At 31.3% G+C, this 11,552-nt stretch overlaps 1 protein-coding gene across 1 annotated transcript; it reads right to left on the bottom strand.

Annotated features, from left to right (window-relative positions):
• Nucleotides 1-460: 460 nt before the first annotated feature.
• On the bottom strand, nucleotides 461-10,911 carry LOC129571428 (ichor). Its single transcript, XM_055451229.1, has 7 exons — nucleotides 10,547-10,911; nucleotides 3,784-4,142; nucleotides 2,943-3,566; nucleotides 1,955-2,749; nucleotides 1,389-1,511; nucleotides 1,174-1,337; nucleotides 461-1,079 (listed from the first exon to the last, which is right to left on the bottom strand). The coding sequence occupies exons 3-7, from the start codon at nucleotides 3,339-3,341 to the stop codon at nucleotides 968-970; spliced, it is 1,593 nt and encodes a 530-aa protein (XP_055307204.1). The 5' UTR covers nucleotides 3,342-3,566; nucleotides 3,784-4,142; nucleotides 10,547-10,911; the 3' UTR covers nucleotides 461-967.
• Nucleotides 10,912-11,552: the final 641 nt, after the last annotated feature.

Below are 11,552 nucleotides of genomic sequence, written 5' to 3' on the forward strand. Positions count from 1 at the left end.
AGGACCAAAACACATCAATTTAACTTTCTGCATCATTAGTTTTATGAATTTTAATTTTTTCAAGCTTTTATAGTGATTTGACACTATTGACTCTTTTCCGATTTTCTCGACAAATACGCAATTTTTCAAAAATCCAAGTTTGAGGTCTTTCTCTATTTATCGTGGCACAAAACATATATTAAAATGATTCAAAAACAAAAAATTATGCATCAAAGGGTTAAAAAGGCTATCTTTGCACATTTTTTTCTTTTTTTTCATCATATTTCAATATAAACAAACATAACTTTTTCGATTTTTGTCTTTTAAATTTTTTCGCCCGGATTTCACAGAAATTCGCCCGGAATCGCCGGGTCCGGATCACTATGAGAAAAAAACTGGAAGGCTTAGTCTAATTATTTTAATAATTACTTTCGACTTACTTTTTACTTGAACCATTTAAATTGGTTCTGACAATTTTACTGGGTAGAAAATCGTTCTTTGTCCAGTATAAAAAAACCATTATTGTGACATATCAAAATTTCTTTTAATAGACAATAGAAAGAAAGTAAAATTTAAAGTAAGAATTTCAATAAATTAGTATTGTAATTCATAAATAATTTGTTATTTGTAACCCAAATATTTTAATCGAGCTAGCGAGTGTACTTGTATCCTTGGAAACTAACTAAATAAAATAAGTTTTTACATTTATTTACATAAAATGATTTTGTTAACTGTTTTTATATCGTCTTTTTCATTCGTTCTTTATCCGTTTAAATTTTAATAAGTTATATGAGGTATGATGCTCGATTTACATCTCTATTTTGTTTTATTGATTTTAGGTTGGTTTTCCGAATTGTTTTAAACAAAGAAACATTACAGGCCTAATGTTGCGTTAATTTAGGATCTAAATCTATACCTAAGCTAAATTCAAATTTCAATACCAATTATAACCAATTTGAATAAAATTTGTTCTCTCTGTTTATTTCGATTAATCTCGTCCAATTCTTTTATGTATTTGTTGGTGTTTAATTAGATGAGCTTTTTGCCGGAACGCTTTGGCGCACACTTCACATCGGAAAGGCTTTTCTCCAGTATGAGTTCTGAATAATTGCATAATTTTTAATAATTTAATTTATGTTTTTGATGATTCGGACAAATATTTTTTTTATTATTCAAAATCGAAATGTGACGTACCGCAAGTGAACTTTTATGTTACTTTTATTCAGAAACCCTCGATTACAAATGTTACACCGATGCACTGGTTTCTCTTTACCCAATAAATCATTCATATCGTTTGTGGTGGGAAAACTTAAACTGCTACCGATGGGTTCACTCTGAGGTTGTTGTTGCTGCTGCGGCTGAATCGTATTTAGAAATGTTTAACAAACAAATCCATTAATGTAGCTAACTAATAATTGGTAAATGTGACTAATAGAATTATTGAAAATCACCTGTTGCTGTATTTGTTTCATACGTCGTTTAACTTTTGAGGTATTCTGAATGCTGTTGAACCATTCACCCTGTTGCTGCTGCTAAGGGATTTAATATTGTAAATATAATGGAATTTATCAAAGTCGCTTTTCATAAAAATTATTCATACCAGAAACTAATGTTAATATTGACATGGCATAAAAAGAGATGAGACCTTTGCACAGAATAAATGTATGTATAAAATATGAATCATTTTTAAAATCAGGGTTTCATATTTTCTTTGTTTTTCAAAAAAATTGTATTAACGTTATTTTAATGCCATATTTAGTTTTTAAATGGTAATCTTAACGGTGCGCTGTCAGAATTTCCAAGATTTTTCTATTGGTATTTCTGGTAATATACGAAATTCACAGATATCCGTGGATTTCATAGTATTTGATATATGTATATATAAAAGTGCATTAAAGAGAGCAACTATTTAAATTTATTATTAAACCAATTAATCAAGCAAATGAGTATTTTTATTTATATCAAAGGCGCTTACTTGTGCTTGATGTGGATGTATAGAAGAAGCCATGCATCGGCTCCCTCCGTTAGTTATCAAGCTATCGGTGGTAGAGACAACAGAGTCAGGAGGACTGTTTGTGGTTGTGATTGAGTCGCTACCATATGAAGTGGATGATGGTGTTTCATTTTTTAGAGGTGGGCCGTTCTGCAAGCGACTTTGAAGCAACGGCATATAGTTATTTGTAAGTAGATTTTGCAGTGTTGATGTTGGTGGCTCACTTGATGTAAGTACCGGAGAATTTGGTAAAATAAATTCATTGAGGGATTCCTGTTGTGATACATTCGTTACACAATTTCCGTCGATCCATGCATCGAGATCCATCCAAGAATCTCGACTGTCTGTGCCGTCCCGTTCTTCCGTTTGATTTGGTACCGTTGTATCAGCAATAGCTGAACCAATGATCGCTGCAATGTCATCAATGGATGACATATCCACGAATTCTACTGTTTGTTCTTTTGATTCAGCATAAATTCGAATACTTGACATTGAATCCGGGCATGGAATTGTCATTGCACAACTATCAGCCATTGACGAGCACATTTTGTTATCAATTCCACTCTCAGAAAATAGTTTTACATCTTGATAGCACGACGTGTTATTATCATTTGTAGTTTCTGGATATAATGCACTGTCTGGCAAGCATGTGGACGATGATACTATATTTTGTTCTTCAAGTATACGTCCAATGCCAACTGGATCTTCAATTCCAACAATGGATTTCGCCGACAATGGGCGACTTGTAAACGATGATGCTTGGTTTAGATTTGTCGTCTAAAATTAGTTGAGATGGAGATAATTGAAATTATATATGCCAGCATCCTGATATTGATCAGAACAATATTGTTTTAAAGTACAAATCAGAAGTTCAGTCTGAACTGTTCAGAACAAATATTGTTGAATTTTTTAAGATGAAATAAATTTTTTATTGATCTCTGTTCGGATAATAGGATGTTGTTATACATACCAAAAAATTGTTATTTTCTTCGGACGAAATGTGACGATGTGCAATTGCATGATAATGATGTCCTGATATACCATTTATCGATAAGTGGCCAGTGTAACCAGTGAACGGTGGCAATGGTTTTAATTCAGCTAACTCAGTGTTCAACGATTGATTGCTTAATATCAAACTATCGAAAACGTCAACACCACCCTTTTCTGCATCAGAATCATATTGCAGGGAATCCATTTCGATTTCATGCTCTTCAAGCATCAATTTATGATCATCCAATAAAAATTGTTCCGGTTGGCACACCGATCGATTGGAGCTGATTGTTGGCCAACACGAGCCTAATAGGTTGTTTACGTGTGTGTCAGTTTTCTGTGTGCTCATATTTGATGCTGATAAACTATAAAGCTTCATTTTCAAATGTTCATTGTTCCTTTTAATTTATTTGTATAATATCAATATGCTTCCCCTTTCTAGCTCTATTGATCATCAGTGGTATTTAGTTTTTCTGATTTGAAGCAGGTACTTTTTGCATGAGAGTATAAAACTGTATAAAATGTGTATTGTTTCAAATTTAATTCTAGAGAGGGAAAAGCAAGATTCCTAGAAAAGTGCATAGAAGATGATGACATCAATTCCCTGTAATTGCAAAAAAAGAAGAAAACATTATACCTTCATAAATGTTTATCATTTGATAGATAGGAAATAAACCAAATGCATTTAATAAAATGGTCATGGTGTTGTTTTTTTTTAAATAGATGAGCGCCTAAATTCCCTCTACTTTTCAAGTATTTTATATTGCTAAAGAACTGGGCCATTCATTCGAAATGAAAAAAAGACTCAATCTCGTACTCACATTCGGAGACGCCTTTTGACTTCAAACATGCTGAACACAGTGTATAGAAGAAAAGTTTCACTTTTTTGTTTTTTATGTTATTTTCTTTTGTGTCCTATATAATCACTTTCTTTTGCCGTTAACATGCTAAAAAAATTACACATTCTTGAATCTTGTTTTATTTTCTGCTACTCTGACTTTACAGCGCTGCTATCATTATTTAATTTTCCACGCATATAAGCATCGTTTCTGGTTTTCTTTTCAGTGCAGCTATTTTTATTTGTGCTGTTTCTTCTTCTGCCATTCCCATCTTTCCATTTACTTGTCTTAACTTCACATATAAAAGCCTCGCCCGTACTCGGCGACATGATATTTGTATGCTGAAGAAATATGAGACTCTATATGTAGTATAAGTATGTATCGTTTATATCGAAGTTATTCTTTAAAAAAAAAGCCAGTTGTATAAAATAAGAGCAATGTTCAAACTTTTAGATGGGCTATAAACCAAAATAAAAGCCGAAACAACGATATTAAGAAGAAAAACATGGATGAAATGGTGTAGAAAGACGAAGATAACCGTTGAATTGACCTAAATATTCCTTGTATTTCTGACGCTACGTCCCATATATGAATGAATACAATGTTATGTGTTAATTCTACGACATAGTACCACATGCAAAATGCAAACTTATTAAACGTATTGGAACTATGTAAAATTACGTTTATGTGAGCGTCCACGCGTCGATGTCTTTTGATCATAAAATTCTAGTGTACATATATAAATAAAATTATTACACTTTTCTTGTGTTCCGTTCAGTTAAATCAATACTATTATACTATTACATTTATCGCTTCCACTTCATCTCCCGCATTTCTTTCTCAACCTATCGATGCAAATATATTTTGTCTAGCTCTCATTTTTCATAGTAGCCAAATTTTGCATTTCATATACGAGCTATACAGTGTAAGATCCGTTATTTGCAAATGATTCACGTCCATACTATATTGGTATGACTATTGTTTCCAATTTTTTTTACTATTAACAATAATTGTTGTTGTGTTAGTCATTCCGGTCATTTCACATGTGCGAATGCTTACGCACAAAATATTTTCATTTTATTAGTTTTAGTGGAACTTTATTTCGTTCGTGCATTGATACTGCTGAACGAATTCGACTGGTGACATTTAGATCATTCGGATATTCAACTTAATATTCTCTTTTTCTTTTTGTACATTTGGTATATCTCTTTGGATCAAAAAAATATTCAACATCAAAATTGAAACGGGAAAAATGCATAAAATTGAACCCTGGTAATGAGCAAATAGTTTTGAAATAAATTTTTCAACATTTCTAAATCAATATTCTCTTTTTTTTTTTTTTTTTTTTTATTTATTGTGCAAAATTTAATTGAAAAATGAACAGGCCCTGGCCCAATTATACATTGTCCATTGGATTCGTTTGTTGTGCTATAGTTTTGTTTTAATTGAGAGCTATCAGTAAAAAAAAATTTAATTTTAATTATACTACTAAGTAAATAGAATAAAGAGAAAATGAAATAATAATAAATTAGGAGATGGAAAAGGATAATAATAATATTGAAAATATTGCATTAAAAAAGGAACTTTAAGGTACTGATAATGCATTGGAAACCTGACGTTTAAAACTTGATATAGAGGGATTCAATAGGCTAATATTCATGAAATATGTGTTGTGTTGTTGTTGCATTCTATTGATAGTACAGAATTTTTGTATGTTGGTAGTGGCATGGGGTAAATAGAATGCGGGAGTGAAACGCGTGAATCTGACAGGTATGTGGATATTAATATCGTCATTTTTTCTAAAGTCATAGAAAGTCAAATAAAAACAATTCAATTAAATGTGAGAACAACCAATGTATTTTTATTGGTTGCCAAAATGTAATTATAAACAGCCGAGGAGAATTGTTTCTAAACAATAAATTTCGAAATTTCAATAAGATCGGAAAATATATATGAACTTCTGGATTTGAGACAAAATATAGAAAAAATATGATAAATATCTAAATTTCTAATTGTATGAGAAAAATATGTGGTGCGAATTTGTTCGATTCATGTATATTCATCATCTTGGTCGCAGTGATCACAAAATCAAGAGAATGAGGTGTACCACTACTGAGAAGATGAAAAGCAAATATAATAAAGAATATTGTTAATTCATGGTACGACAGCCACGCGAGCCGAAAAGACTCGGAATGTTTGCATGCATACAAAAACTTGTATTTGTGGCTTTTCTGCTTCTCAAATGTGTTTTTTTCTTTCATGTTTCATTTCTCTGCTTCTTAAGTTGTACACTTTTTCATTTCAATCTTTCTTCTTTCTTCTTTCTCATTTTTAATTTTATTTGTAAAGCCGACCGAACAAACTCGTTGATTCGAGTGCACAAGAAAACACGAAAGAAAAATGAAATAAATAGCAATGCCAGCGTAGCAGATACACACAAAAAGTATATAGAAAAACAAGGAAGTATGTTACTAGGTCGCGTGTAACGGTAAATTTTTTTGTTCCTCTTTTATGTCTTTTTTGCTACGCTACGAATTAACAACGAACGAAAATTAACTCTTTTTCTCTTCTCTTTTCTGTTTCATCAAGCCAACGGCGCGCAAGGTTCTCGCAAACAGCTATGTTAGATTTACCAGTGCGCACACACAACCGCATTGCTCATCAAGTATCCAGTACCTCATATACTCAACACATTTCTCTACACGAAATTGCTTCACTACGTTGCATTGCAAACACCATAAATATCAGAAGAGGTTGATTTAAAAAAAATATACGCATTGTATTTGTTTGCATACATGCGCATCATATTTTTATATTTAAATATCAGTTTTCATTTCTATTCATATGTATCCATTCCGACTTGATTTTGTTTATTCAACGATCATTTTTTAACGAGTATGAACGCTGTTGCATGTATTCAAACGCGTAGTGCGTTTAAAAAAGGAAGAAAATCTTATGAGATGGAATGAAAACAAGAAGATCAGTGATGTTAGAAGACAGTCATGTCATTATTGACAATCTACACTTAATTTGCACATTTCATATGCAGTAGGCATGTATGTATTTATCACATTTTAATAGCGAATTATAACTGACCGTTGTTATGTTAAAATAACTGTTATTTATATTTGCTTCTTTTTATTAAAATCAAATCTATATTTGATTAAATTGGAATTTACACAAAATAGGTAGAAAATCAGAAATAATATGAATAAATGAAAAAAAAACAAATAAAGCAAGAGTGTTTTTCACTGTTTAAAGTATTCACTTCCAATATTTCTTTATATGGAAATGGAGACTATGAATAGTGGTTCTATTTGTGAAGTCTGGCGATATCATTTGTAGAAACGTATATATTTATTTATCATCACCACCAAGCGTTGGCTGAATCATTTTCCTTTTTTTTAGGGAAAAATGAAGCCATATGGATTTAAAAAAGAAACCTAATGTTTTTTGACTTCAGAGATTTGGGTATGATTGTTTAAATTTAAGAACCGAACCGAAATTTTTCAAAAATATTACCGATATTTTAACGTTTTGACAAGTGGTTTGAGGCTCAGAATTGATAATCTCCCTCTTCGGGTTCTCTTTTAAACGCATACAAGTGCTATTTTTGTAAATACTGCCACAATGACCGGAGCACAGAACACTAAATGGTATCCGAGTGCACCCAATATAATATATTTTTTTGACAGTGCATGAAAACAAACTTTCCCTTATTATTGAATGAATAGATATAATGTTTTTTTTAAATATTTATTCTTTTTTCGCAAATGCCTCCATTCGAAACACAAACAAGAAACATACTTTTCTTTTGGTCTAGTATCAATTGAATACGGTTTTTTTCGAAATTTAGTCGCATTATCTCAGAAAAACGCTAAACCATGAATTTTATATTAAATTTGATTTGCGTCGATTTCTATGTTTTACTTTTTGTTCATCGTAAAATATTCACAATATTTTGGTTACCCTCAGGATAAAATGAAAATGTTTGCGTAGTTTTTATGTGGACCACATTGCTCATCCTCTTCCAATTTTTATTTAGTTTCCAAGTATTTTTTTTTCAATTGTGCAATTTACATGCAATGGAAATAATGAGATTCAAGCCACTTTCCAATTTTATAGATTTGAATAAAATTGAAACTGCTTTATTTTATGCTTGTTGTTTCCTTCTATTTTCATTTCTTCATCTGTATGTGTTTTTTACTTCTTTCTATTCGCTTTAATGCTTCAGTATATATGCTTACACTAGTATATGAAAACACAAGTTTAAACTTAATCTCGTGTACCACACATATAAATCCAAGTTGAAAAAAATAACCTGTACGATAGAAATTCTTGACATTATACATTATACGACCTGAAAATTGTTAATTTTCCTTTCTACGGGTTGATTTTGAGTTTGGCTTTGGCTTAGGCGTAGTGTGAATTGGGTCCTAACTTTATATCAAATTTCAATAACACTCATTTATGAAAATTATAACCATTTGTAAAGAAACTGTGTAAGTGTTAAATTTACTACCGTTTTTAAACATTACTTAGTTTCAACATACTTAGTATTTACATTATTTCTGAATGATTCTCGCAGCCTAACGTCAAAATAATGGGTTTGAGCTCATTAAATAGTCATTTAAAATATTTTTGTGAGACTCATGAGCAAAATCGCACTAATCGTTGACCTCTTAATGACGATTATCCGGAAGAAGAGGTTATTATACGATAGAAATGTCACATGAATACAAGGGCTGGCCTATTTTCATTTTGATCATCTTTTGTGCATTTATTCATTACGGAATTTCAAATGACAAAAACAGGCATTTTTACCTGATCATCTTCAAATTATCAAACGAAGGAAATAAAGATGTTAAAAGAACATAGCTATATTAAAGCTGTAAATTAGCAATGACGACTCTACTGTCCAGTGTATACTAATAGGTTCCATGAATACAGTACAACAAGGAGAGAAATTGAAATGCAAGAAGAAAGAAAGAGCATAGAAAGACGAAAAAAAGAAGAGACACTAAACAATTTAAAGATTAATTTCAATGACACACTTTTATGGCAGTCGATGAGGTTTCAAATGGACAAAAACTGCGTTGCAATGAACGACAACAAGAGATCAATAAATAGACAATTAAATTGAATTTTCGTTTTCCATAACAATATATAGGTCACCGTATTGATGAAGTCTTGCATTGGTAACTTGGCATAGTTACCGATTATAATTCAGTTAATTCTATAAATCTGTGTTTTAATAGAATTCTTGTAATTTTTTGACCAAATATTTCTTATACATATTGATTGAGTTTTTGTTTTTGATATCTGAACCACTTTTTCTTTTTTGTATCCTCACATTGTTCATTGATCATGAAGTTTCGAAAATTATACGGAAGAATTGTTTTAAAACTACGTGTTTCTGTTAAATGTAATATATTGAAATCTATGATCGATTTTGAAAAACTCCTATGATTCTTGGCATGTTTTTTTGATTTCATTCCGAAAATTTCAACTTTTAATTTTACATTTGTTTACGAAATGATTGATCACGTTTAATATTTTATTGTGATACGGCCTGAAAATTTTGTATCATAGTGAACGTATATATTTGCTAGTAGCCACTGTGCTAGAACGGAACATTTAGCATGAACAAAAAAATTGAAGTTTTTGTAAAACTGCAAGCCCCTAGAAGAACCGAATTATGCTTTTACATTTTGGCATACAGGTAATTGGATAGTATCCGTGCTTTACTGAAAAAAGTATAAGCAACTGTGTTGTAAAAATACGGCTGAACAAAAAAAGTAGAAACGCACATCGAATGGTTTTTCAATCAGAAGTAATTGTAGCGAACTCTTTTGAAAATTACATATAAGCGTATCGATGCCACGTGCAATATAAATTTGCACACTATTTCTAACAATATCATTATTTTATTGAGAAATGTGAAAAAATTTCTACGTTTTAATTGCTTTTAGAAAATTTGTTAATTTACAATACCATTCTTCCTGTTTGATTTTCATATATTTTTTTGGATGATCACTGTAACTGTTGGTTATTTATATTGAATACAATTATTTTATTTCTTAAACATACTTAGTATCAATGATAGAATGAATAGCATTCTTTATTTGTTAATAAAGTGGCGTTTGAAATTTGCGAAAAAAAACGTTTTATTAAAATTATTTTGTATTAAATTTCTAACTTACACGAATGTTTCTAAGTTTTTGAATCCAAACTTGATCTTAACTATCCGAAAACATCCACAGATCATGAACCACAAAATCAATGAATGGCTACATCCATTTCGGATGAACAGCTTCAAATCCAACGGAAAGATTGGTCTCCTTTCCAATTTATTGCTTTAATGAGTTTTCTTGTTCAAAGAGATTTTCTCCTCCACTTGATAGTCACGTTAGAATATCTGAACACGGATCTTTTCACATTGGTTGCATTATGAAAAACCACTATGTCTTTTGTGCCCCAAAAGACCACTGAATGTCCGCTCTGTGTATATTGATCTTTATTGCAGTTTCCAAAGTAATATATTAATTCAACGTTAATGTGAATAAATCATTGCACAGACGTAATATCTCATCTTATTTCACAACAAAGCACAACACTTCTGAAGTTTGTATATTGAAATTCAAGGGAAAAAAACAAAAAATCAAATTAGAGAAAGATCTGAGTCTTATTTTTTCTAACCACCACTTTGAAACATAAGAGTTGAAAAAATGTTTGGAAGACAAACTTTTGTAGGTCACACAAAAAATTCTCTTCCCGTGTATTATACGAGAGAGAATACAAGCACTACTACACAATGATGGTATTCCATAGTCGTTTCGCGATCTCATTCATACTGATAGAGTTGCCAAAGTCAGGGTTTCTCTACAAAAAACTTTTGATTTGATCAATAATTCTAAAATGTTCTTTCTAATAATGAACAAAAATTGATTCTCCTTTCTCTCTAATTGAGCTTGGTCGGTATACGATATCGGCTGCTATTTGTGTTACGAATGTATTCGCTCATTTAAACTCGTGTTTTCGAAGAGAAGGAAGCCCTCTTGTCCACAGCACATAGCATACTGATTAGATACTACTGCTGAAGAAGTGGTCTACGACCTTAAGTGAAAGACCTCAAATACAAGTGTGCCAGAAATCGTGATGGTATTGTAATTTTACCACTAATACTATCGCAACGATAACACAGCAGTGAATCAACACCGAAAACTCATTTCAGTTACCAGTGCTTTTTATGCCAAGCTTTTATTTTCACGGTTTTATAAATAATAACAATGTCTTCGTTGGACTATTAAAACAGAGCTGCGCAAATCACTTAAGCGGTGAACCAATACAACAAACATGTTTAGATGTGTTTGTATGTATCTGGGTATATGCATAATTCATTCTCTTTCGGTATGAGTGGTAACCGCGTGGATGGGAGAAATGTGAATACGCACTTTTGAGGCTACCATTTCTCCAATACAGAATTCTACTTGATCATGATCATCGCAGAGTGACAAGCCTACCAATACTGTGTACTACTGAGGCAACGGAACATATATGAAAACTCTTCTGTTTGTTTGATTTATTGAAAATTGACTTATCACAAATATTCATGATAACACATATCAAAATGCCATTATTAGTGAATAATATTTTGATTTTGGAAAAAACATATTTTGGTTCTGGAAGTATCAAAGCATCTAAAATGAAAGTGACCCATTTTTTCTACATTTATTGTCTAAAAAACTGAC

The sequence above is a fragment of the Sitodiplosis mosellana genome, unplaced genomic scaffold (genome assembly GCF_009176505.1).
Source record: "Sitodiplosis mosellana isolate CC-2019 unplaced genomic scaffold, AAFC_SMos_1.0 Smas_scaffold_2440, whole genome shotgun sequence".
Classification (NCBI taxonomy): domain Eukaryota; kingdom Metazoa; phylum Arthropoda; class Insecta; order Diptera; family Cecidomyiidae; genus Sitodiplosis; species Sitodiplosis mosellana.

Bases quoted from the DNA above. Each gene is read 5' to 3' on its own strand.
- LOC129571428 (XM_055451229.1), bottom strand. From the start codon at position 3,341: ATGAAGCTTTATAGTTTATCAGCATCAAATATGAGCACACAGAAAACT. The intron at 2,750-2,942 runs GTATGTATAACA...AACTAATTTTAG, and splicing joins AAGAAAATAACAATTTTTTG to ACGACAAATCTAAACCAAGC. The intron at 1,080-1,173 runs GTACGTCACATT...GCAATTATTCAG, and splicing joins AACATAAAAGTTCACTTGCG to AACTCATACTGGAGAAAAGC.